At 49.6% G+C, this 26,797-nt stretch overlaps 3 protein-coding genes across 4 annotated transcripts in view; all 3 read left to right on the top strand.

Moving 5' to 3' along the window:
- RASGRF1 (Ras protein specific guanine nucleotide releasing factor 1) overlaps positions 1-1,027 on the top strand; it is a 33,639-nt gene extending 32,612 nt beyond the window's left edge. The window contains exon 27 of the mRNA XM_082060762.1: positions 22-1,027. Coding sequence (XP_081916888.1) covers positions 22-114 — 93 coding nt within the window. The 3' untranslated portion in view covers positions 115-1,027. The remainder of the gene's footprint in view (positions 1-21) is intronic.
- Positions 1,028-1,139: 112 nt separating this feature from the next.
- Positions 1,140-8,621, top strand: CTSH (cathepsin H). Its single transcript, XM_082060990.1, has 12 exons — positions 1,140-1,327; positions 1,468-1,499; positions 1,597-1,702; positions 1,782-1,852; positions 2,413-2,517; positions 2,811-2,897; positions 3,543-3,598; positions 4,677-4,758; positions 4,856-4,924; positions 5,268-5,374; positions 7,008-7,133; positions 7,888-8,621. The coding sequence occupies exons 1-12, from the start codon at positions 1,255-1,257 to the stop codon at positions 7,961-7,963; spliced, it is 990 nt and encodes a 329-aa protein (XP_081917116.1). The 5' UTR covers positions 1,140-1,254; the 3' UTR covers positions 7,964-8,621.
- Positions 8,622-8,884: 263 nt separating this feature from the next.
- BLM (BLM RecQ like helicase) lies at positions 8,885-26,230 on the top strand. Of its 2 annotated transcripts, XM_082060753.1 has the most exons (21): positions 8,897-9,116; positions 9,198-9,805; positions 10,807-10,981; positions 11,423-11,544; positions 12,531-12,645; positions 13,646-14,310; positions 15,065-15,241; positions 15,637-15,755; positions 16,472-16,585; positions 17,323-17,421; positions 17,511-17,659; positions 18,239-18,345; positions 18,805-18,965; positions 19,454-19,649; positions 20,329-20,519; positions 20,977-21,124; positions 21,458-21,657; positions 22,382-22,574; positions 22,723-22,845; positions 24,032-24,239; positions 25,897-26,230. In XM_082060753.1, the coding sequence occupies exons 1-21, from the start codon at positions 9,019-9,021 to the stop codon at positions 26,078-26,080; spliced, it is 4,152 nt and encodes a 1,383-aa protein (XP_081916879.1). In that variant the 5' UTR covers positions 8,897-9,018; the 3' UTR covers positions 26,081-26,230. The 2 variants fall into 2 exon arrangements, with proteins under 2 accessions (XP_081916880.1, XP_081916879.1); XM_082060754.1 differs by lacking the exon at positions 9,198-9,805 and having other exon boundaries at positions 8,885-9,116.
- Positions 26,231-26,797: the final 567 nt, after the last annotated feature.

Genomic DNA, 26,797 nt, shown 5'->3' with positions numbered 1-26,797 from the left:
GGCTGGGTTCTCCTTCCCCAGGTGACACAGTACCTGCTGGACCAGTCCTTTGTGATGGACGAAGAAACCCTTTATGAAGCTTCTCTGCGAATAGAGCCCAAACTGCCTTCCTGAGGCCACGCGGTACCCAGCGCCTGCAGTCACACCCACTATACCATACTGTATATAGATATCTCCGTGTTTCCGTTGGGCACCCTGGAGTGACCTTCACGTCTGTGCTTCTCCAAGCCAACCGTCCCCCTCGTTCTTTGGCCGCAGTAGCCCTTGCGTAGGATTTCCCGCATCGTTTTAAGGTTTCACGCATTGACACTTCGCTGGAGTCCCGGTTTCTTTTCAATGACGTTCTTCTTGTCACTTGTTCTCCTGGAGGAGGTGGCGGCCAGGCAGGTGCCCCCCGTTCTGGGGGACTGGGCAGCGCGGGGCGGCTCTTGCTCAGTGACGTCCCTGAGCACGCTCTGGAAGGCGGGGGACAGAACACGCTGGAGTTTCCCCCACGCGAAGCTGCCCTCTCTCCGTGCCCCCGCGCCGGGGGTCCCTCGGCCGCTGTCTCCCTCCCTCCCGCGTCGGGAAGATGGAACCGTCCCCGTGACTCCTGCTGCGTGCGGCTCATGCCCAGCTTCTGTTGATATGCTATAGATCCGTATACCTTGTGACCACTCTGAGTAACATGATGTAGAATTAGACCAAGATGACCGAGTGTTTTTATTACATATACTGTAATCCTGTCTAACCACCTGCTAGCAGGAGTATAGTAATGTAGTGCTTATTCTGTGAATATTACCATGTATTTTTTACATTGTACAGTATATAAACACAGTTTAACTTGACAGTGGCAGGCATGCTCCACTCTGACAACCAGAACACTTTTGCTGTAAGCAATACCTCGTGGTATGAGAATTCTCTTTCAAGCCCTAAAACTATTTCAAATTACAGCTTGTTTGGAAAAAAAAAAAATTTCCATTTTTTTGTAAAAGTATATGTTTCCTGATTACCTCTTGCTAATAAATCTATTCTATCTCAGGGTGAACCGGGGCTTGTGAGGTTTTTATGGGCGGGTCAAGGCCGGACCCGCGGGTACCACCGCCCCGCCCCCGTGGGGAGGGGACGCCCCGCCCACTGCCCCGCCCCGCCGGCGGCGTTCGGCTCAGCTCGGCTGCGCTCGGCTCGCCGGGTTCGGTTTGGTTCGGCTGCGTTCGGTTCGACTCGGCGGGGCTCGGCCGCGTTCGGTTCGGTTCGGCTCGGCTCGGTTCGGCCATGGCCTGGTCGCTGCTGCTGGCGGTGTCCGCGCTCCTGGCGCCCGCCGCCCCCTGGGCGCCCTCGGCCGAAGGTAACGGGGCGGCGGGACGGGCGGGGGCGGCTCGGCTCGGCTCGGCTCTGCTCGGCGCCGCGGGCGCTGTCCGGGCTGGGCCCGCGGCTGGGCCGAGCAGGGCCGGGGGAGCCGCTGACGCCTCCCGCTCTCTCCTGCAGAGGAGCTGCAGTTCAAGGCCTGGATGCTGCAGGTAAAGCGCCGCGGGCACCCGCGCCGGGGCCGCGCTGGGCAGGGCCGGGCCGGGGCTCGGAGCCCCCGGGGCGCGGCTGACGCGCTGGGCCCCGCAGAACAACCGGCGGTACGGCCCGGACGAGTACCCCCGGCGGCTGCGCATCTTCCTCGGCAACAAGAGGCAGATCGAGGAGCACAACGCGGGGAACCACAGCTTCCAGAGTACGAGCCGCTTCCCCGGCCCCGGCAGCTCCGAGTTCCGGGCCGCGATGAGCGACACGTGCCTATTGCCCCCTTCTAGTGGCTCTGAACCAGTTCTCAGATCTGACCTTCGCAGAATTTAAAAAACTGTACCTGTGGAGAGAGCCCCAGGTAAGGCACGGGAGCGTGTGGTGGTGGGAGCGGGCCTGGCAGGACGGGGCACCTGAGTCGTGGGGGACTCTGTGCCCGCACGTGGGGACACCCCAGCTCTGTGCTGCACCCCATCTCTGCTGCACCCCATGGCTGTGCCGCCTGAAATCCTCTCTGACAGTGCAGTGCCCTGTCCTGCCAGAGCCCGGGTAAGTGCGAGTGAACCACCTACGGCACAGCTTCCAGCTGCCTCTCCATCTTTACTCTGGTTCTAGCCGGACTGTCACTTCTGCTTTCAGCTTTCCGGGTTGATCTGTGTTTTTACGGGTAGACCTCAGGCCCGGCCCTGGCTCTCTGGGGAGTCAGGAGCTCCCTGCGCAGCTCGGGCTCTGCTGCCGCGGTGCGGGCTGGCCGGGCGCTCTCTGGGCTGGCCCAGCTCTCCCTGGCTGCAGCGGCTGCCGGGCCAGGGCTGCCCAGGCAGCGTGACTGTCACCGCTCCCTCCAACCCAGGGAGGGCAGCCGGCCAGGGGCACTGTCCTCCAGCACGGTGACCTGCCACTGCTGTCCCGCCTTGCCTGCAGAACTGCTCGGCCACCAAAGGGAACTTCTTGCGCAGCTCTGGGCCGTATCCCGACTCCATTGACTGGAGGAAGAAGGGAAATTACGTGACGCCTGTGAAAAACCAAGTGAGGAGTGTGTGTGATTGATGACACAGCACGAGCGGGCCAGGGGGGGGGCTGACCACTGTGGGCAGGGCAGTGGGCCCGGAGGGGCAGTGCTGGGGGTCTGCAGGGAGTGGGTTCCCCCAGGGCCCCCAATGGCTGGGGAAAGGGTAGCAGGGGGGCAGGAACAAGCAGAAGGCAGAGCCCGGCTGCTAGGGGGAGTCACAGTGCTGTGCTCCTGGCGTGTCCTTCTGCCCTGGCCCTGGTGTTCTGGGGAGGCACATTATGGAGCAGATCCTCTCTGGTTCCTGATGCAGGGCCCTTGTGGGAGCTGCTGGACCTTTTCTACCACGGGGTGTTTGGAGTCTGCTATTGCTATTGCAACAGGAAAGCTCCTCTCTCTGGTAAGATTTTCCTATCCTGTGCACTGATGGCAGGTCCTGTCTGCTGGCATGTCTGGGAGCTCACTGTGCCCAAGGATGTGCCTGTCATCATCCCCCCTTGAGGTCTGAGTGCCCTCCTCAAGCAGGATGGGGTGCAGGGGCCACAGGCTGGTGGGTCCCTGCTGCTGGGCACTGCTGTGGTTTGTAGAGCCGCCCCGGTGCTGCCAGTTGGCAGCAGATCCTCGCTGCAGAACAGCTTGCTGCAAGCAGCACGTTGTGAGGCTGTTTATTTTTAAACTCCCCGAGGATTTACAGTCTCAGAGAACCAGAAAAACAGTAGCCACTTCCCTGACTGAGAATAGCTGAGTGTTAAAAACAAACATGACCTTTGGCAGAGATGTCAGCCAGCACTCCTGTGGGTGAGACAGCGTCTCGGCTGTTGTGAGGAGGGATGGGTCTGGCAGCCGGAGCGCCCTGGCTGCTGGGTCCACATTTCCTGTCCCCTCTGGGGACATGGGGCCGCTCAGGCGGGTGGTTCCTGTTTGCAGCGGGTGAACAGCAGCTGCCGGGGGAGGCCAGCACTCCTGCGCTGCCTGCCGGGCATGCCGCGTTTGTCTCACTTGTTCTGCTGCTCAATATATACTGACTCAAAAATCTTTTCTGTAGGCGGAACAACAGTTAGTTGATTGCGCCCAGGCTTTTAACAACCACGGCTGCAGCGGGTAAGTAATACAAAGTAATAAAGAATAGAAATAAATGTATGTTACGTTCCATGACTGACAGCCTTCCTCAAGATCTACTGCCAGGGTCCTTCCAGATCTTGGGGTGGTTTTTGTTTTTTCCTTGGCTGAGATGTGTCAGGGAAACCAGTTTTGGCTTGGGTTTGGTTTGCTTATTTTAATTTCACCCTCCCTAGCGGTTAGAATGTTTTACTAAATCTCCAGCATTTCTGAACCTCTGTTGTTCCTCTTGTTTATTAGTTTTTTGTCTGATATCTGTTTTGTTAAAATGTCTTCTGACATCTTAGTCATGGGTGCAGGGTAGTCCAGTTTTAATATGCTCAGAGAAGGCACGGGGGGGTTGTGTCTGTTGCTCTGCTCGTGGGTCATGCTCATCTCATGGTACTTGAAGGAACCCACAGAAACTTCTGCTTCTCCTTTGGTAAATTCCTAGCAGCATTGCTAGAGAGGCTGAAAGGAAAGCTTTCTGCAATCTTCTGCTTTCTGTAAGAGCAGCAGTCCCTGAGGAATGCTCAGAGAGCTCAGCAAAACCACTCTCGGTGCTTTTTATTTTTCTCATGACTCCTCCTTAGTCCTTTCTTTGCAAGCACGCCCTGATCACGCTCCCCGAGGGTGGCCAGGGAAGGAAGCAGCTCCTTGCTGGAGATGTGGGTCGCTTGTCCCCCCCGTGCTGTGTAGCAGGGAGTGCTGGCTGGGCAGAGGTCACAGAAAACCACCTTTCCGTGTGGGAGGCTGTGGGGCTGCGCTGGCACAGCCAGTGCTGGGCTGGCTCAGCAGCCTCGAGCCTTTGGGGTCCTGTGCTGGTGTCTCCCAGGGACCAGGCACCCCTGAGAACATTTGACTGTGGCAAACAGCAACGGCACAACCAGGAGTGCCAGGCAGGGAGGTGCTGCGGCAACAGGCTGGAGTTTCTGCCGTTAGAGGGTCTGGGGCACACACTGTCCTCCTCTTTCCCCCTCAGTTTGCAGGAACGGTCTGAAGGACTGTGGGGGGAGGTTGATGGCTCTGCCGGAGCATTATCATCCTATTTAGTCTGCATTCTGGCTATGTTGTCTTGCAGGGGCCTGCCCAGCCAAGCCTTCGAGTACATACTGTATAACAGAGGCCTCATGGGGGAGGACACATACCCGTACCGGGCTGAGGTATTTCCACATTTCCAGCGTGGCTTCAGTGCGTTGCTGCAGCAGCAGAGTGGGGTCCAGCACAGGCTCCAGCACCGGCTCCTTTCTGTCCCCACAGAACGGCACCTGCAAGTTCCAGCCGGAGAAGGCGATTGCGTTTGTCAGGGACGTTATCAACATCACACAGGTATGACCCTGAGGTTCATGTTTCCCAACGTCCAGGGCTTCAGCTTGCTCGCTCTTTGCTGGCATGCACACTCTCCTGTGCCCTACTCCCTTTTCTGGAGGGGGCACTGATGAAGTGCTGCAACCAGAATGCAGGCACTGGGGCTCTGCTTTCCAGAGCAGGTGCAGCTCCAGGCTGTGAGGAGCTCTTGGCTCCTGTCCTTCAGTGCAAGCAGCACTTGGCTCCTTGTCTGTGAGCAGAAAGCTGGGTCAGCTGTCCCCAGCGTGCTCTGAGTGCTGGGGGGGATCCTGACTGGTCCCAGCATAACTGGGACATAACTGACCCCGGGATCCTTTTCCTGCAGTATGACGAGGACGGGATGGTGGAAGCTGTGGGGAAGCACAATCCAGTAAGCTTTGCCTTTGAGGTGACAAGTAACTTCATGCACTACAGAAAAGGTGTCTACTCCAAGTGAGTATTTGTGCAGCTGCGAGGCGAGGGGAAGGTGAGGGCTGGAACTGTGTCTCCTCCCTGGCAGCACTGGACACAGGGACACTAGGCTGCATTCTTGCATTTTCTTTTAAACAGAAAACAGCAAGGGTTGGGAGCGTGGCGCTGGGAGCAGGGTGCCTGCAAACAGGGACCAGCCCGACCTGCAGCCCAGGCTGCGTGGGGAAGCAGCTCAGCCGGTCTGTGCACTGGGGAGAGCTGGCCTGGGGCTGGCGTCTGTCTGTCTGTCTGCACTGGGGGTGATGGCAGGGCCAGCCCAGGTCTTGCAGCTGAACATGTCTGGTTTGCTTAGGCTAAGCCCAAACCACAGTAAGTTTTCCGTGGGACTTGGGCAGCTGGAGCTCAGGAAGGGGGTGAGCGGTGCGGCTGCACCTGCGCTGGTACGGTTGCAGGTGGGTTATTCAGCCATCGCTGCTTTGCAGCGCGGGCAGGTCCCCAGCGCCTCCTGCCAATCCCTCCCTGCAGCTGCATGTGCAAGAAAAGTAGCAGAGACAAAAAATGAGTTTGAGACATAAGTGACCTAGCAGGAGAAAGTCTCAAGTGTTGTGTCAGCTCTACAGCCAAGGCAAAAAGCTACTTAAAAGGATGATGATTATATTTTGGAAAGAGTGTGGAAGCTAAGTGCAGCAGGACAGATTTCTGTTGGGTAAGAAAGGGGACAGTGCCTGCCTGGAGAGAACTAGAAACATACTTGAGTAATGAATCCTCAGTCACGTAGAACTGCAGGGAAAATTAAGCTCAGAGTCTCAGCAGGAGTGATCTGCCCCAGGGAACGGCCAGGGAAAGTGCAGGCGAGTGCCAGTGGCTTTGCCATTCAAACAGAGATCCCACAGTGTCTGCTTGCCCCAGGCGGTGCCGGGTGTGACAGGCGCTGTGACAGGATCCCAGCTGGAGGAACACGCCAAGGGAGGTTCTGTTCGTTTGCAGTCTAAGGCAGATGTAAAACTGGAGTGAATGGAATAATTGCTGCTCCGGTGGTGTCAGCCTGTGCTCACTAGAGCAACTGGTAACAGAAAAGTAAACGTGTTGTGGAGATTACTGATCCTTTACTTGTCTGCAGTTTGAAAATGTTTAAAACCAGGTGCTTGTACCATGTGTTGTTTTGTATCACAGGCAGCAACTTTCATCAAGTGCAATTTAAAAGCTGCAAATTCAGAGGCAATCCAGGGAAATGTGTATTTAACTGAGGAACTCACTGTTCTCTGTGCTCAATGCAGAACAGTGCCCTGAGCTTTGGGGCAGAACCAGCCATTTTTGGGATGCACCAAGAGCTTCTTGTTTTCATTGGAAAAAATCCTTTGCTCAGTTTTTTCCCTGTAGCCTGTTCTTGTGTGAGTCTTGACATTAGTTCTGAACAAAAAGCTGGAGCATGTGCTCAGATCGATGGCCCGTGTCCCCTGTGATTCCTGAGTGAGAGAACCGAGCAGCATCTCCTTGTCTTGGCTCTCTCCCTGCTCTCCACAGCTGAAGTTCAGAGCATCCCATGGTTCTTTTTGCAGCTGCAGTGCAATCAGGAATGCCGGCTAATCCACGATTAGTTACAGGCTGCTTTTTCACATAACTAATCTGTGTTATTTTTCCCTTTCCCGTGCAGCCCACGGTGTGAGCACACCCCGGACAAGGTGAACCACGCTGTCCTGGCTGTGGGGTACGGTGAGGAGGACGGGACGCCGTTCTGGATCGTGAAGAACTCCTGGGGCCCGCTGTGGGGCATGGACGGGTAAGGAGGTCCCGGTGCCACCGCACCCACGCCGGGCTCCCTGTACCTGTGGTTCCACCCTCCTCCTCGGCCTCCAGCTCTCCCTCATGCTCTCATGCTGTAGTTTAGCAGCCATTTCATACTCTGGGGAGGGGAAATGGTCCCATCTCAGCAAGGAAGGAGACTCGGCTTTACACACCAGTGCTGGAGTGCCTGGTTAGAGCCGACCCTTGGCACCAGAGACCCGTCATTTTCACCCCCAGTGCACGGAGCCCCCGTTCCGCTGGTTCTGGTGCCGGGCAAGCCCCATGTACCTTCCCGTGGTCCCACAGCCAGACAATGGGCTGTGCCAGGAGCCACTTTTCTGGCTCTGCAACTACTTCCAGCTGCAAGTAAAATTGTTGAGAGTCAGGTGCTCCCTCTGCCAGTTTGTGCATAAAGGGGATGGGGAAGAATGTTGCTGGGCTGGCTTCTGGTGACAACTCTGTCACGGGGAACGTGATCCTCATGCTGGCATGAGAAAGGAGCTTGTACAGAGGGACAGCAGTCACTGTCCCTGCAGGGGTTCAGCAGACACACAGGTGAGGTTCTCACAGATGTGGTTTAGAGGTAGACTTGGCAGCGCTGGGTTAACAGTTGGATCAATGATCTCTGAGGCCTTTTGCAACCAAAACGGTTCAGTGATTTCTGTGAGAGCAGGTATAGCAGGTACTCGTCCTGCAGGCTCTGCCGGGGAAGGGATCACTCGCTCATATGCATTTCTTTCTCTTTTTAGGTACTTCCTCATTGAACGTGGCAAAAATATGTGTGGTCTTGCTGCTTGTGCATCTTACCCGGTTCCTCAGGTGTGAGAGGAGGGCACAGGCTGGGGAAGCGGGTGTAGGAAAAGGAGTGACTGATGGCATATGGATTTCGGAATGCTAAAATCCAGACAGCGCGAACAACGCGTGATTCTCTGAAGCACCACTCTGACCAGTGCTGGACGGCGGCACCCACAGGCAGATCCCTCAGCTTGCACAGCTCAGCACCTGTGTCTGCTCTCCCCACGCAGCACTGGCCTCTGTTTCCCCCGGTCCCCCACTCTGCGGAGCGGCCGCAGCAGGGGCTGCTCCAGTGGAAACGCCGCAGTTACCCTGGTTTAAGACGCTGCCCCAACAAAGCTCAGCCCTCAGGTGCCCATTTCCCAACCAACACGTCACTTCAAGGGATTTTTTTTAAATTTTCTTTAAAGGTGATTTTTTTCTTTCTCTAGAGAAAGAAGAGTGCTGTGATTTGCACATTTTATCTGTTTTCACTAAATGTTTTTAGTATTTTTTTGTATTAAAAATCAGGGTATTTTAATGCAAAGAGAGAAGGGATGATTTTATGAATTACTGAAGAAAGCAAGGAGCGTATTGCAAATAGTCGATAAACACGTACTGGTGGGAGAAGGCCGGGTGTCGGGCGGGGCACCTGTGTTATTTCACGCTAAAATCTGCCGCTGAGTGAATAAAGAAGCCTGGTCCCGGTGCGGTGTGTGGCGTGTGCTCTGCAGGACCCGGCCCGGGGGTGTCACACGGGGACGCCGGCCCCTCATGCAGCTCCTGCGAGCGGCCGGGCCGCGCAAAGCGATCAACCTGCCGGGGGTCTCGCTATTTGCGTTTAGAACCAGCTTTAAATCCCCGCCATCCTGTGGCGAGGGGCGGAAGCCCGCCTTGGCCGTGGAAACGGAAGCGGTACATACGTCACTTCCGGTGCGGACGAGTCCACCCAATGGGGGAGCACAGGCGACGTTTTGGCGCCGAATGCGAAGGGGGCGCGGGCCGGGGCGCGCGGCAGCGGCGGCGGTGTGTGAGCGGGGGGTGAGAGCGGCTCCGCGGCACGGAGGGCGCCCCCTGGCGGCGGGGCGGCCCCGCCCGGTCCCGCCATGGCGGCCGTGCCGCAGAACAACCTGCGGGAGCAGCTGCGGCTCCACTCGGCCCGCGGCGGCCTCGGGAAAGCGGCCCCGCCGCGGCCCCGGCCCACGTGAGTACTGGGGAGAGGCGGGGGGCGGCAGGGCTGGAGCCTGCGGCGGCCGCGGCGCTGACGGGGCTCGTCTCTCCACAGGGGCTTCACGTTCAAGAAGCTCTGCCCGGCCGGGCGCGCGCCCGCCGCCGGGGCGCTGCGGGACAAGGATGTGAATGCCGCCCTGGGCCCGGGCGCCCCCGCCGCCGCGGCCCGGAGGACGCAGATCCAGCACTTCTTCCCGGCGGCGGGCGGCCAGCGGGGCCTCGGGCCGGGCTGCGGGCTGCGAGACCCCCCGGGAGGCCCCGGCGGGAGCGAGGGGCTGCGCGGGGCCCCCGCCCGGGGAGCCGGGCCCGCGCCTGCGGCTGCTCCCGCCGCCCCCGCGGGAGACGAATGGGACGACATCGATGACTTCGACCTGTCGGAAACACAGAGGTTCGGGCGGGTGCCGGCTCTGTCCCCCCCCGGACAGGCCCCCCGCCCGGAGCAGCCGCCCGGCGCTTCCCCCGGCACCGGCCCGGGGCCGCGCAGCCCCCCGGAGCACGGGGAGGCCTCTCCGGAGCCCGAGCCCCGGCCCCTGTCCCAGCAGTCCCTGATCTGCCTGGATGACCTGGCTCCCTGCAGCGCTGACCCGGCCGCGGGGGGGGGCGACTGGGAGAACTCACCCGCTGGCCTGGTTCTGGACAGTGATGGGGGAGAGCTGCACCCAGGTAACTGTTCTTTTAAAGCACCAGTGAGCTGCAAGAAAACGTGTTTGTATTTGTGTTTGCACAGCAAGGGCTTTGGTTTGTTTAGAAATCAGAGGGAACTGCATGCTCGTTTCTGACAGGCAGCAGGTACCACGGGTGCCAACAGCGTCCTGGTGTGTGTCAGGAACAGTGTGGGCAGCAGGACAGGGCAGTGACCGTCCCTGTGCTGGGCACTGGGGAGGCCAAACCTCCAATCCTGGGGTCAGTTTTTGGCCCCTCACGCCAGGACACGCCTTGAGGTGCTGGAGCAAGTTGAGAGAAGGGAACGGAGCTGGGGAAGGGGCTGGAGCACAAGTGTGATGGGAGCGGCTGAGGGACCTGGGGGTTCAGCTGGAGAACAGGAGCTGAGGGGAGACCTTCTGATCTCTGAACTGCCTGAAAGGAGCTTGGAGCCAGGGGGGTTGGGCTCTGCTCCCCAGGAACAAGTGCCAGGACAAGAGGAAACGGCCTCAAGTTGTGCCAGGGGAGGCTGAGTTTGAATCTAGGGAACAATTTCTTCCCCAAAGGGCTGTCAGGCATTGGAGCAGGCTGCCCAGGGCAGTGGTGGAGTCTATACACTATACATGTAAATTGACCCTCTAATTCCAGCACAGAGGGTGTGCTAGTTGATGAGTCTTCACTCTTTCAAAGGTAGTATTTAATACAGCAGGAGTTTTCTATAAAATACCTTGTAGGAAAATGTACCTCTAAGTTTTTCCCTTCTGACAGGGTAAGGTAACTATAGGCAAGCTATTTAACTTTTCCACTTTAAAGAGCGTTTGTGGGGGTTTTGTCCATTTGTTTTTAATAGAGGCAGAAAAGGGAGCAGTATTATTTTTTTTTTTTTTGTCCTTTAGGAGTTAAAAACTGTATTGAACAAGTGTTTTGCAATCTAGCCAGTCATTCTTCCCTCTGTTCAGTTGTGTTTTTGTTTATAGTGGTTTACAGCGTTACCCTACAATATGAATACGCTTCTCTTTCAGGTGCTGAGGATCAGAGCGGCCAGAGGCAGCAGCCGAGCGGTGGTGGGAGCAGCCGCCCCCCGGGGAGGGACGATGACGGTGTTGACCTGGAGCTGGATGAGGACGATGAGCTGGACGTGGTGCCGCCCTCCCCTGAGGAGCCGTCTTCTTGCTCACCCTCTGTGAAAAGCATCAGGTAGAGCAGAGGTCGTTCATAAAAATGTCTGTCTTTAGGATGATTTTTTAAAAGTACCAAAAAAAGACATGAAACGTGTTAAAAAGTTACAGATTGAGTGTTAGCGTGTGTTGCTTGGCAGGTCAGTAGTTGGCAGCCGTTGTTAATGTTTTATGAAATACATTTTGGTTTATGGCCAGTGTTTAAGGTGCCTTTTGCTTCAGAAAAAGCAGAGTTATTTTTCCTTTTGTAGCGGGAGAAAAAAAGAATTACTGAAGCGAGTGTCTACATGTTGGCACATGGGATGAGTGACAAGCTGCTCAGCTACTTGTGTTTTAATTACGTTCTCAGAAATTTGTCTTTTACATTCATTTTAAATGCTGTTATTTTAGAAAATAAACTTATTGAATTGCATTGATTTACAGAGATCTGAATTTTAATGACTTTTTCTTTTAATATTAGTAATATTTTCAAAGAGTCTCCCCCTGGGGGAAGATCCACACCCAGCAGCACCGAGTCCCAGTCTGGGAAGGTTGTCACAATGCCGCCTGTTGCTGACAGTGATCCTGGTGCAGAGGATGCAGGTACAGGAAACAGCTCAAAGTTGACATTTTTGGGGGTAGTTTGCAGCTTCTTGTTCTCCTGTATATCCCGTGTAAGCTGAGAGCGTTAACTGGTGGCAGCTGATGGGGACGAGGAGGCGGGGGTTGAGTCTCGCTCAGAGTTTCCAGACATGTACACGCTGTGCAGACACGGGGTGTTGTCTGATCCTGACTCTGGTTTTGTCCGGCATACGGCACAGATCTCTTCAGAACTTGAAACCACAAGTTGACCAAATCATTGCCCACATCAGCTATGGCACAAGGACACATCTCTCTAGGCTGGAGCTGCACAGTGGTTTTGGGCTGGTTCCCGTGGATTATGGCTGTGGGCACTGCTGAGCTGAACTGCTTCTGCGTTTCACTTGCAGGATGAAAAGTCTGAATAATTTACTTTCAAATATATTTTTTTGAAGTCCACTGGCATAAAGGAGCCGTTTCTGTGTGCACGAACTCAGCTCATCTATGTATTTCTGCTCTTGCCTTTTAATTATCCATCTATGTATATTTTCCAAACTGTGGCGGTTTGTGGTGGGATGGAATTTGGAAGGGGGTGTGACAAATGTTGACTTTCACCTCTGGGGGGTTTTCTACAGAATTTCCTAGACTAGGATCGCAATGTAATTTTTTGATAAAATATGTTTTAGGGTGTTTGGGGAGGGGTAATTTGAGATAAACAGAACATGCAAACTTGAATTTTTTTGGAAATAAGTTTGAAAGAACCATGATAAAGTTTGGAAAATATATATAGGTGGATAATTAAAAGGCAAGGGCAAAAATACATCGATGAGCTGAGTTCTTGCACACAGAAACAGTTTCTTTATGCCAGTGGACTTTAAAAAATATATTGAAAATAAATTATTCAGACTTATTATGGCAATTTACTGTCTTTTGGGAGAATGGTATCATCTTGTTGCATGTTCTAATAAAAATCCGCATTGCCGTGTGCTAAAACACCCTGTGTCTGCCAGGCGAGGGGCTGCGCGGCGTGATGGAGGAGATGTGCCGGCTGCTGGACACCGTCCCGCTGCGGGAGCTGCAGGCGCTGTCCTGCGCCAGGGACCTGCTGCGGCTCAGGGACCTCAGGTGGGTCCCTCTGCCCATCCACTCTGTGCCCCACCTCTCTGCCTGTGCTCCTGCCTGCAGGTGTCCCCATCCCACCAAAAAAAGCTTCAAATAACTGGCAGAAGGAAGGTAAAAACCAGCCCGTCCTGCCGGCAGCGTGGGGATCCTGGTCTGCCAGCAGAAGAGATGGGGTTTGGGATGGGGTTCGCAGCAGCCCTGGGCACAGCCCGTCCTGTGCTCCTGGGAACAGGCACAGCCACAGCCAGGGAAGCCGGGTGACAACACCACCTGCCAGGTGTCATCCTGACTTCTTGTCACCGCAGGCATTAATTTAATATTCCCTCTGGGAGACTCATTAGCACTCACGGGTGATTATGGCTCCTCATCATACCCAGGAACGTGTCAGCTGTCAGTCTGCTTGTCGCTGCTGCAGCTGCTGCTTCAATTTCCTCATCACCCAATGGCACAATGTGTGGACAAAGTGTTGAGATTTGGGATTTTGTTGTGTTTTTTTTTTTTTTTTACTGGACTGTGACTACGTGCTTTTTCTGAACATTCTTGGTAAAACTAATTTATTCTATTTCCTCTTATTGCTGTAGTCAGACAGAGTCTTTAGAAAGTACATAAAAACATGATTTGTTCCGAGCATATTTTTACTTTTCTAACTTCAGGTTTGTGCCTCTAAGGTGGTGGTGATGTTTTGTTTTTTTTTTTTTATGCTCTATCTTGTCAAGCTCAGTTCTTTGCTATTAGGAATTATTTTATTTTTATGTCTGCAGTGCAGATGTGGTCATTTTGTAATTATTTTGTTCAACTGCATTCTGGTTTTAATCTCTCTTCCCTAGATTTGTTTGAAATGTTTTTAAAAATGTAGTGACACAGAATACAATGGAACCACTGTATGTTAATATGTAGAATAGGAGGGAGACAAAACTGTTTCATGTGTGTTGCGGAACTTGATAAATCATTGCTTGTGACTAAATATTTTTTTTCTTCTTCCTTCCCTTGCTGTTTATTCCAGGAGAAAATTGCTGGCCGGTTCCGTCACTTGGAGCAAAAGTGGCACAAGTGACACTTTTCCTACGAGCGGGAGGGCGTGTGTGGAGCGGGACCCCCCGGCCCGGCCTGGCGCTGCCCCGTGTGCTGGGACCAGCTCGAGCTTCGTGTCCAACAGAAACTCGCCCAGACCCACACACTTCCCAACTGTGCGGCCCGGGATGGTTCATCCAAGCAACTTTTCCACCAAAACAAATCAAACCTTGGATACATCTTGCACCTCAAAGCCGAGCGTGGAGGAACTTGGCTGCCCCGGCACGACAGCCCTGCCTGTTCCCAAGGCCAGTGGCACAGACGGCAGCAGCTGGTGCGAGGAGCCCAGGGTGGGAACTGCTGGTCCTGCGAGCAGAGCTGCCACTGCCGCCCCCACCACAGGCAGCTCGGCTGCAAACGACGCTGACTTTGACCTCGATTACTTTGATATTGATGATTTTGATGAGGACTGGGAGAACTCTGTGAATGTTTCGGCACCTCAAACGCCGTCGGCACCATCGTACCAGCCCATTGGGGAAGGGCCACCCACCAAATCGCTGTCATCAAAGATCCTGTCCAGAGTCAAAGGAGCTGCTGCTGTATCCAGCGCTGCTGCCCCGAAGTCTAGCTTTGTGATGGCAACAAAGAACAGTTCAGGTAAATTACACTCAGTAGGATTACTGTCTGCCCCTTTTAGAATTTTTATTTACTTTTGAACCTAAGGCCAAGTAACTGACTGTAGATTACATCCACACCTTTTGTTTCTGTGAAAGTTTCTTTTGGTTTCTCTTTGCAAGTCATCTTCCATTTTTTCCTCCAAGTGATGCCAATCTTCTTGAATATTTATTTGCCACGCAGGCTGCTGAGGAGATGGTGCTGCTGAAATTAGAAACTAGAATGTTTCTGTGTTTTAATTAAATAATGACTCTGCAGTTGTTGCTTCAAAGCTGTGCAACAGTTTTAGCTGTTTATGCAAAATGTTCAACAATGGGCAGTTGGTGAAGCAAAGCGAATCCCCCAGGCGTGGGGTGGGTCACCTGTGGTTACCATAGGAGGGGTGGTAAAGGGTGAAGATGTCAACCCATTTCATTCAGTCTGTTGCTGATTAATGAGCCTGTTAATAGCTGTTTGTGGCAGAGATGAAGTCTGTTGGTGTCTTACTGTGCGTTTTATACAGACAAGAAGCTTCTTCCCAGAGATTTGCATACAATCAGAATTCACACTTTAGCCAGTCTTAAATTCTAGATGAATGCAATTTTTTTTTTTAGTAAGTCACGATTTGAGTTTAAAAGATTGAAAGGGTTGAGGTGATGCTGAGCAACCTGTTGTACTGAAGCAGTTCTGTGTGGCCAGAGGGACAGCGCAACGTGACGCTGTAACCGACTGTCAGTGCGTTTGCTTTGTCTGCCAGATCAGCCGGTGAACAACCCTGCGCTGGAACGGTTCAGGGGAACGAAGTTTCCCCATTCTGAAGAAATGATGAATACGTTTCACAAAAAGTTTGGTTTGCACTGTTTCCGGACAAATCAGCTGGAGGCCATCAACGCGGCGCTGCTGGGCGAGGACTGTTTCATCTTGATGCCCACCGGTACGTGTCCAACCGTGGCAGCTGCCGCTCTGAGCCCGGCACGTGCTCCACAGACCCAAAGCTCCATTTGCAGGGCCCGTGTCAAGCTTTGCTCTGTGCCTTTCGGGGGTGGCGATAACTGGTGCTGCTTGAGTTCCAGGGCTGCAGGATTTTTGGAATTTTGTGTGCACTGTGGTATTTTGACTGCAGTTACTGAATTTCTGCCTTTCATAATATTTCACATAATATTTCACTCATCCTACAGGTATCAGATGAAAGGCAGGTAACAGTTCAGTGTTTCTGAAAGTGCTGTAAAACAGGAAGTAAGAAACAGGTCTCCGCTCTCGTGCTTCATCTCCGCACGGTCTGTTTCCTCTCCATTTCTGACATTTGTTGTGTTCTCTTTCCTCTGGCAGGCGGGGGAAAGAGCTTGTGCTACCAGTTACCAGCATGTGTCTCTGCCGGAGTCACCATCGTCATCTCTCCGCTGAGGTCGTTGATCATAGATCAGGTTCAGAAGCTGAAGACTTTGGATGTAAGTTCACACAGCTCACTTTATTTAGTTTAACTGCAGAGAAGTGAATTAGAAATCTGAAATTTTACAGTAAGTCTTAAGTCTCTCAAATATAAACTGGAAAAATTGGTGAGACAGAAACTGTCAAAAGCACCCAAAGTTGTCTGGGAAGAACTGAATTAGATAAACTAGAACATCTTGGCAGTCTGTAGGATCCAGTTCCATTGTTACTGTGCAGCACAAATAGTAAGTTATACTTTCAAATTTAATAATAAATTGCTGCTCCAAGTCGTGTTCAGTCTCTCTGATGCGATGCTGTTCTGTGTTACCTGCTCCTATAAACTTTGTTTCCTAAGATTTCTGAATTCAGTCTCAAACTTACAGCACATTGAGCAATAAGCAAACATCACATCTATTGTCTTCATGGGAAAGAGTTCAGAGAAAGCAGATAAATCCCCGCAGTCAGCTCTTGGTCTACTGCTAGAGTTGGGAGCAGAAGAATAGAATTTGGCTCATAGTCTTTTGCTTTTATCGTTAGAAAAATTTTGTGGTGTTTACAGTATGATGTGCGTTCGAATGCTGCCTCTAATTACACAGAGCAGCACTGAAAATGTTCCGTTTGCTGAGGATGGTAAATGCACAAACTTTTTTATTGTGTTTATAACTAGATATAAGTCTGTATTCAGAGGTTCTTCTGTTTTGCACATATTAAAACTCAATACATTTTTTTAATATAGATTGCTGCAACATATCTGACTGGTGACAGAACAGATGCTGATGCTTCAAAAATATATATGCAATTGTCAAAAAAAGATCCTGTAATAAAGCTTCTGTATGTTACCCCTGAGAAGGTTTGTATTTATTTTGAATTGTAAAATCACAGAGGCAACAAGAGGAGGTTCATCGCTATGAACCACTGAGAGTAGAGTAGGCTTCTGGGGGAACAAAACGTTCAGCGTTTTTTAGATAACTCAGTAAGACTCTGTACAGATGTAACTGATTTCAATCAGTAATTAACCAAGAATGAGAACTGATTGTGTCTATACAATCTAAATTCTTAAAACAAACCCCCATACCTGTTCAATTCAATATATCTTAGTACATGTTAGTGACTAATTGCTGACAAGTAGCTGTTAGAATCCGGACTACTATGGATGGGATAATACCGGGAAAAAAGTATGTAACCATTGAGGTAATACGTGATTGTCAAAGATTTTCTTGTACTTAACCTCTTTGTTAAAGGCAGGATATCGTTATTCCATTAGAGCTTTGTACGAGGGGATGGTTTAGTGTGGGATTACATTTCTTTCTCCAACATCATCTCTCCCTGTCCTTTGTGACAGAAATAAATTAAATTTGCTCAGACTGTAGGACCAATGGAGAGAAGATCCTAGAACCCTGCAGTAGCCCCACACCAGCTGCTTTGCTGTCAATTAAAACAAGTTCATTGCCATTTCTTTAGCCTTCCAGCTCTGCCTGTGCAGCCAAGGTTCCTACACTGTGCTGTTTGTGTTCCTGGCTGGGCAGGGTGACCCTTTGCTGTGTTTGGTTTCTAATGCCACGGGTGTGTGTATGTGTGTGTGCCCAGGTCTGCGCCAGCGGCCGGCTCATGTCAGCCCTGGAAAACCTCTACGACAGACGGCTCCTGGCGCGCTTTGTGATCGACGAGGCCCACTGTGTCAGCCAGGTGAGATCCTCCCTTCGTTTGTTCAGGGTGGCAAAGGTCTTCGTCAGGGCACCTTACTCACTGGTCCCTGAATTTTGCTTCTGAACTAGTGGGGTCATGATTTTCGGCAAGACTACAAACGGCTGAATATGCTGCGCAAGAAGTTCCGCTCTGTTCCCATGATGGCTCTGACCGCCACCGCAAACCCCCGCGTGCAGAAGGACATTCAGAATCAGCTCGAGATGCTGAAACCACAAGTGTAAGTTGCTCAGCACTTCCCTGAAACCATTGGTTTGTCCCACAAAAATTTTGAGTGGAAAACTTAGTAAAGTAAGCAGAGCATTGCAGGTCTGTCTGAAATACTGATGTAGTTGTATCTGGTTAAATTCCACGCAGACATTCTCATTAATGTGGGTGTTTTCTTTGTATGTGATGAGGAAACAAAGCATTCTGTTTTGCTGAATTTCTTATTTTAGAGATGTATTTTAGGGTAGAAGGAGGGAGGTGACGCTCTGTTTTGCAAATGTGATCAGTTGAATGTGGCTGCAGGTATTCAAAAGGAAAATGAAGACAAGGCAGTGGCCATGTGCGCGTTTGGGTTATGGGCATTTCTTCCTTCTGTATAGTGCATGGAACATTGTTTTTTTTCATAGCCACAGGAAAAATGCAGGAATTTTAGACCCAGAGTACGGGTGATGTGGGCACAGTGGGACAATAATTCCTTTGCAGGTGATGCAGAACAAGCAGGAGTCAGTCGAGTCTGGGCCGTTCCGGTCAGTATTTGTTGAGGATTCCTGCACCACAAAGCTGACGAGCCCCATGAACTGTCGTGTTTCAGGTTTACAATGAGCTTCAACAGGCAGAACTTGAAATACGATGTATTGCCCAAAAAGCCGAAGAAGGTGGCAACAGATTGCTTGGAATGGATTAAAAAATACCATCCCCGTGAGTACTGAGCAGCACTGTGTGCGTGCCGGCATATTTGTGAGCTACTTTTTAAGGCAGGAAAAGCTCTTATAATGCTGTAAAAAACCCAGACTTGTGCCTTTCTGTAAGCAACTAATATATTTGCAAGAACAACAAGTTGGAGGCAAAATTATATTATTGATCCAGCTCTTGTGTTGTGTGCTACTTGACTCATGTCTTTGAAATCCTAAGATTGCACAGTACTGAACAGGAAAACTTTTCTTAACTCCACCTCACCAAAAAAACAGGAAATTGGGTGAGGCGAAACTAGCAAAAACACGGATAGTAATAAAATTACTTTATTGTGAAGTAGTTATTGCTTTACACTTACCAGCCTCTCCCTGTTGCAATAAATATATTAACTTGACATGTGTGACTGTTAAGCAAGTGAAAGGGAATAAAGCTGTATTGTAACACAAATCTTTTATATATTTGCAGATGACTCTGGAATAATTTATTGCCTTTCCCGCCATGAATGTGACACAACAGCGGCCATTCTGCAGAAGGAGGGTCTGGCTGCTCTCGCCTACCACGCTGGCCTGCCCGACGCCAACAGAGACCTGGTGCAGAAGAAGTGGGTTAATCAGGAAGGGTGCCAGGTGAAGGAAAGCAGCTGGGGGGAAAAGTGAATGGACTTGAAGCACTTTTATCCCTCTTGGCCTCGTAAACGGAAGCAAAGTTGTGTAATGTTATTGCCAAATTGGATGCAGTATTAAATAATTGATCTGAACAGATCTGCCTAAACACGTTAGCAGTCTGTTTGTTGGGAATTTTACACCTCGGCAGCGCTGCACCGAGGGACGACACTCCAGGAGGAAAGAGCTGAGCAGTACCAGGCTCTGACACAGCTCTAGGCATGTGGCCGAATTGTGTGTTGAGACTCGAATTTGGAGTTTTCCCTTTGTCTGGAGTAGCTCTTCTGAAAGGAGAGGTGGCTTTGCTGTTTTGTACTCATCTTGCGGAGTTAAATTTGGAATTCTCGTTTCTGCACAGTCTTGTAATCCTGATTGCCTGTCTGTTGTCAGTGCACGGTGCTGCATGAATAACTTCCGTAACTCTGTGTAACAAATTGTTATTTCCTTCCTAGGTTATATGTGCAACCATCGCCTTTGGAATGGGAATCGATAAACCTGACGTCCGCTACGTGATTCACGCGTCTCTTCCCAAATCCCTGGAAGGTTACTACCAGGAGTCGGGCAGGGCCGGGCGGGATGGGGAGATGTCCCACTGCCTGCTCTTCTACAGCTACAGCGACGTCACCCGGCTCAGGAGGCTCATCCTCAGTGAGTGCCTGTCCCTCTTTTTTTTGTTTTTCCTCATGGTAATAACTGAAGATTTCAAAACTGTTTCACAGGCAGTAAAGCCAAAGTATTGCTCTAACCTGATAATTCTGTGTTTGGAACTTGACTTAGGCTCCCCTGCTTTTCTTATCTAAACCATGCAGATTTGATGCTTCCAGGAACGAGCTTGCACTCATTGTAATCAATCCATAAAGTTTGACGTGGAAGCTACAGGAGACACAGATTGACAGGGTCACTTGGTCACTGGTCTCCTTTTCATCTGGGCTCTGTTATTTTCTCATTCAGTACAGGGTGTTGCAAAAAGTTGGACCCCATGTTGAAGTCCATCTTTTTGAAACACCCTGTGGTGTGGGACTGCAAAGGGAAGCTGCATCTTTACCTGGAGGAGTTGTTGTAGTGAGAGATTTTTGTCACTTGGAATTAATTCCAAGTTAAAACATTTTCCTTCATATGTATCTCTCTCCTGACTCATGTTACTCTAGTCTTCTTTCCTTCTTCAGTCTTTAAAACTTTAGAGGTAAAATCCGTCCTAGGCTAGGTCTGTACTAACCTGCTTGTCCTTTTTTAAGCAAAAAAGAATATTGTGTTTTGCCTATCTGATCATATATAAAAATGCAGAAGTGCAGATTTAACAAATACAATTGAATTTCTTGCATTTCAGTGGAGAAAGATGGAAACAGTCACACGCGACAGACCCACTTTAACAACCTGTACAGTATGGTTCATTACTGTGAGAACGTAGTCGACTGCCGGAGAATTCAGCTTTTGGCCTACTTTGGGGAAACTAACTTTAATCCCAACTTCTGTAAAGATCACCCAGAAGTAATTTGTGATAACTGCAGTAGAAAGAAGGTAAAAATCACACCCCTAATTTACAGTGTTGTTAAGCTGATTTTAGTTGCATTAAAAAGTGGTTACGTGACATTTAGGAAGGCAAACGGAAGCGTAAGTTCTGGTGCATGGCAGCAGAGTAACGAGGGGAATGCTTTCCCCAGGACTGACCTCGTTGCCCGTGTTCACGCAGCAATCTTGCCACTCGCTCTCTGGAATTCACACAATAGAGATCGCGTGCGATCAGCTGGTGTGCATTATTGCATTTTTCAGAGTATTACCAAATCCTGAGTTCCTGTGACTATTGTAGCACTGTAGGTGTATGAACTAGGAAATCACTATTTCTGTGTTTGGAACAAAATTCATTCATGACTGGAAAAAGCTCAATAGTGAAAACCAAGGTAGTTTTCATGCAGTAACAACTTGCATTAGCACAGAACCACATAACGTAGTTTCCTAATCAAGTTTGTTTTAATAGGATTACAAATCAAGAAATGTAACAGATGAAGTGAAGAGCATTATAAGATTTGTGCAAGAGCATTGTGGACAGATGGGACGAATAAACGCAAAGAGAAATCCGGGTTCTGGGAGATACACATTGAATATGATGGTGGACATTTTCTTAGGTAAGTGCTATTCTTCGGAGACCAGACTTGGTGCACCAGCTCCTGACTGAGTTTCGGGAGGTCTGCACAACACTAGCAGTGGTTTAAAAGCAGATATATTTTGTGAATCCCAGAAATCTCTGGGTAGTTAATGATCCAAAATAAATCAGACTAAAGCTTTAATGCGCTTTAGGTTGCTCTTTTGATTATATTAGTTTTCTGGTGGTGTTTGGAGTTTCTGCTGCTAAAAATGCATTTTTTTAATGTGCACAGACCATGGAATACCCTTGGGAATCCCCCCCGGTCTGTAAATACATACCCACGTCAGCTAATCCTGTGATTTCTGTTGCATAGGTACAAAGAGCGCGAAGATTCAGTCTGGGATATTTGGGAAGGGAGCTGCCTACTCGAGGCATAACGTTGAAAGGCTGTTTAGAAAACTGGTCTTGGACAAGATTCTGGATGAAGATTTGTATATCACAGCTAATGACCAAGCTGTGGCATACGTGGTTCTAGGAGAGAAAGCTCCGGCTGTGCTCAATGGCTCACTACAGGTGTGGCACTATTTATTTTTTTTCTTCAACATACTGATTTCACGAATGTGTTACAGTTTTTATGTAGCATGTCCCCTGGAGAGTTTAAATGTAGGTTTCCTACCAGCTGAAGTGCAGGAACTAATCTTTAGGAGGTGCAGGGAACAGGATCCAAGCAGCAGGATTTCTAGTCCAGTATTGGAATAATAATGTTGTGAGGCAAAAGGTGAGTTTGAGAGGATTGGAGAGGATTAAATCTCTCTCTTCCCCCATCCATCTGATTCCAGCTTGACAAAAGGGAAAGTTATAACCAAGACAGGAGAAGCTGGTTAAGAATGGAAGGACCAGCGTCGCCTTCTCCCGCATTTTCTACTATTTTTTTTGCCAGTCATCAGTGAGCTCTGGTGGAAAATGAACGTTAGTGCTGTGTGTGGAGAAGAGCGGAGCCCTCAGCATTAGACCTACTGACCTCCCTCCAAAGCCATCTGTGAACTGGGCACTCGGGGTTTTTCTGTGTTACATATACTCTTCTTGCTCTTTAGAGAAGAAACTTACCGGCAATTGAGTAGCCTGTGGGGAAAAAAAAAAAAAAAAAACAAACAACATTTAAAAGGTGTATACTGGGCAGAGAGCTTTTTTGGTCCATCAAAGAATGCTTTTGATTTTCCTGTGTTACCCATCAGTCTTCTGCTGCTGCTCTGCAGTGACTCCCCGGGCAGGAATTATTGATTGCTTATCTTAACAGGTGGAGTTCCATGAAACAGAAAGCGCCAGCGCCATCAGAAAGCAAAGAGCTTCCGTGGCAAAGATGTCACAGCGGGAAGAGATGGTTAAAAAGTGCCTCGGGGAACTTACAGACACATGTAAAATGCTTGGAAAAGTCTTCGATGTGCATTACTTCAATATTTTCAGTACTTCAACTCTGAAGAAAATAGCAGGTAATGTCAGGTTTTTGTTGCCTCAAGGGCTTAAACGTGTAGTGTGGCACTAAAAGGAATGAACTTCCTCCAGAAGACTCTGCCGTGATCTCTCTTAGAAAAAGTGTATTTGTTTGAGGTGTCTAATCGGTACTTTGTTACATTACAGAAACCTTGTCATCTGATGCGGAGGTTTTACTGCAGATTGATGGTGTCACAGAAGACAAACTAGAAAAATACGGCGCAGAAATAATTAAAGTGATGGAGAAGTACTCTGAATGGACCCGCCTAGGTTCAGTATACTTTGTACCTAAATATGTTCTTTAATACCCTTTTCTGCTCCTCTATCAGAAGTTGCATTCAAAAGTTACCTTGTTTTAAGTACAAATAACTAATTTTTTGCAGTTCAGTAATTACAAAAGGGAGCAATTGCATGTTTTCCGAACATACAAAGGTCTTTGCTCTCTTATCATTAGTTAAATTCAGCATCTCTCTGAAAGGCTGGAAAACAAGAACTGAGCAGACTGCTCTATCCAAACCTGTTAGTTATTGGGATTTATGTAATATGCTCAGTTATAATTAGAATTCTGACCTTAAGGTTAAAGGTGTGGCACCTCTGCATATTTTTACACCTGCATGTACTGTGTAGGAGGTAACGTGGCCTGGCAGATGATCAATAACTACCACCTGCTATTTTTCATGGTAATCGAGGTCAGCAAGGCCAGGTCTTTGCTGACGAGCCCTCGCTACAACGTGAAAACCTTTCCAAGCTGGGTGTACAAGCTCTTGGTGTTTCATGGGGCCTTTGTGCAGCTCCAGCCTTAAATACAGAGTTCAGCTGGGTGGAGAATGGAGCCCTCAGACCAGTCAGTCTGGTAACATCCCTGAGTGCAGCGTGTAGCCTGTGTTGTAACTGGACTATTTGATACAGCTTGGCTATCAAATTAGACATTGGGGCCTGCGCTTTTAAAGCGATTCGTGTTTACATTTAAGGAGGCTGTGCTTTTATATACGCTGCAATGTGAATAAATACATGTCTACAAACCTGATTTTTAAGCATTTTATTCTCCTGCCTGTGCAAAGAATCACATCCCTCTTGATCGCAACTGATGAAGAAGGAGCTCTCAGCTGCCTGAGCCCTTCAGCATCTCCTGATGCTGGTTTTAAGAACAAGTGCCATATTTGACCGGAGTGTTGCTGCTATATTCCCTAATTCTTGCCAGCTGACGTGGGGAACAGAGTGTAAAGGCAGAAAGCCCAGTGTTACCGAAAGAGTTTAGACAAGAAGCCAAGCTAGGGAAAATACGACGGGCTGGTATTCTTATGTTGTGAGACAAACCAAACCTGGCTGCGGTCCTGGCTGTACAGCAGCCTGCGAAACACGGCGGTGCTGGGACAGCCAGTGTGTTCTGGCCACAGTTCTGACCAGTCCAGGCAGTGTCTGTATTTAAGTGTTTTAACTCGCTGTCTCTCTGTAGAAGATGCCGCCTGCCAAAGCGTGGACACAGCGACGGGCAGCACCGGCACACCCGGGAGCGATGAGGACGCAGAAGATGTAGGTACAACCTCGAGCTATTTTTGCAATAATGCAAACCAAAGAAGGAAAAGGAAAAGGCCACCCAACTTCAGAGACTCGAAGAGGAAGAAGACAAGTCACGGTGGCAGCCAGCAGTTTCACTGCAAAGGGTACGTTGTGGTCACCGGTTATTCCTCTTAGCGCAGAGCAGCACAGCGATGATCCCAGAACTGCGCTGTTACCCTGCTGAGTTTTCCCAAGTGAGTGTGCACTTGAAGAATGGCACTAAAATTATCCAAGTACCTGCTAACAACTTCGGTTTTCTAGAAATTTCTATTTAAAATGCTTCTGGTGAGGAAGGTTATTTAACACTTGTCCTTTGTTTCTCATGCTTGACTGACACAAGCTGAGCAGTGACACTGAATTTTGGTGTCCTGCCGTAACTGTTATTAGCAAGCTGACTGGGTTCTGTGCTTGGAAACAGAAGTTTCAAGCCATCTTTATAAGATTTTATGGAATATTTGTACTTCAGCTTCTAGCCCCTTGTTAATTCAGGTTCTCCCTCTGGTTGTACCATGCAAAGCAATGACTGCACCAAGACCATGATGTTTGGATCCAGGAGTCTGGTTGGTCTTGAGCTTCTAGTGCAGATCCACCACCAAACCATCACGGGGGATGCAATAGCCTCGAACTTCAAGTTGATGCCCTTATTTTAGCAGCTCCTGTAGTTATCAGTCTGGTAACTCCAGTAATAGCAGTTTGTGCTGAAGGTTTGTGCTTTAAAACACGTTGGTTAATCAGCACTGAGAGAGGACAAAGAGAAATGGTTGGAGAAATTCTGCCTTCCCCAAACCCTCTTTAAAAACAGGGGAGGTGACATTAGAAAACTTGAGCAATAAGTTCTGATTTGGGTTTTACAGTTGTGCCTTTAAAGGTTTGCTGTGCTTGTTGCTTGCCTTGCACAAAAAGGAAGTAAATTAAAGTTCCCCGTGGTGTGGTTGGGTTATTTAACCCCTCAGTGTAGAGATTTACCTTGTTGGAATATGAGATGGAGAACAGGACGTACAAAAGGGCAGCTATGCAGACAGCCTGTGTGTTGCATTTCTGAGATAATTCTTTGAACAAGGTTTTATTCAGTCTCTAAGTGTCACATAAATTGCATTATCTTTCAGCCGGGAGGAGCTCAGGCCATTTGGAAGAGTAGCTCTGATCAGCACTAATGTGCTCTCCAAAACATGCTGTGAAATCCCCGCCTGAAGAGTCAGGCCTGAATTTTAAAGACTCTTAGGTTTTATCGGTATATTAACCACTCCCATTTCACTGCTGTAATGCTACACTAATCAGCAAAGAGAAAACATCGCCTGCCTTATTCAAACTCACTGCTTCTGCCATTGTCTGTCCTTCTCTGCCCTGTTTTTCCTCAGTTTTTGTAGCAAATAGCAGTTCCCAGCTCAGCAGGTTTTACTCCCATCCTTTTCACCTTCCCATCTACTAAAATATTAGTCATTAAATGCTGTTGACCCTGAAGTGTCACTTAATGTTGATTCTCTAATTGGATTAATAGGATTCGGGTGTGTTCAGCATTCTCTGTCCCTGTTTCAGCTGCTTCTTGCCTTTAGGCAAATGCCAGAGCAACAGCTACACTCAATTTCCATTTCAAAGGTATTTTTGCAGCCATGTGCATTAAGAAACCCCAACTTTTTAAAAATGAAAGCATAGCCTTGTAGAAAATCTAACGGAGGTGTATATGTAAGCAGACCATGGGTGCAGGGAATGTGGCAGTAAAGCAGATGCCTGACCCAGGTGTGTTCTCTCTGAATTTTGCAGGGGTTACAGCAAGTACAGAAGGACCAGGAGGCCATTCGGCTCGAAGGCTCCAGCCGGGTCTGGCTCCGGCTCAGCACCGCACAGCGTCGCGGCCACACCAGGGGCTGCGGGCAAGCTGGGAATCCTGGCACCGCCAAAACCCAAAGCCAGACAGTTCCTTCAGCCTTCCTATTCAATACTGTAACTAGCAACTTGTGAATACTGTATAGAGCAAGCCCTGAAGATGTAATTGTTTATTTTTTTTTAAATTATTTCTTTTGCTAAACCTTCTGACATTTGTACATTTGCCAAGTACAAAAACTTGAATTAAATAAACTTACGAGTTTAAAAACCATTTATTTGGACCTTTGTGCTATAAACACATAGAATTATGTCTGTTTCTAGCAACTCTGCTAGTTCAGTGACAATAATCCCTAAGCCTGCTCTACAGCTCCATCGGGGACAGGCGGGACCCATGGACATGGTTACTGGAGCTGCCCCTGCTCCTCTCCCGGCTGCTCACAGAGCTCGATGGCTGAGCTGCTTTCGGAAAGGTAAGTCTGAGAATCCTAGAACCATTTTGCTTGGAAAAAACCTTTGAGATCATCAAGTCCAGCTGTTAACCCAACACTGCTGAGTCTGTGAATATTTTGCCATGTTCTCCTGATATATAGTTAATGCTTTTAAGCTTCAAGCTTTATTCCCCGGATAGTGGGGCTGGAGAGCCTCTGGGAGTGCCAAGCTCTACCCCAGGGCTTGCTTTGGTTATTAATTTTTTTAACCGTGATCTTGTCACAGATGCAGTGAAGGGCATTTGAGGTGCGCTTGGCTCCCCCTTTCCTGCCTTGCATAAGGTAACTCCGGTGTGTTTGGCAGAGGGTTTAGAGACACCTGTTTGTACATGTATGTTCATGGCAGCACC

Source organism: Streptopelia decaocto (assembly GCF_964273445.1).
Source record: "Streptopelia decaocto genome assembly, chromosome: 9".
In the NCBI taxonomy this organism is placed as follows: domain Eukaryota; kingdom Metazoa; phylum Chordata; class Aves; order Columbiformes; family Columbidae; genus Streptopelia; species Streptopelia decaocto.
The sequence above is the reverse complement of the archived record's forward strand: the minus strand, read 5'-3'. Positions and strand labels throughout refer to the sequence as shown.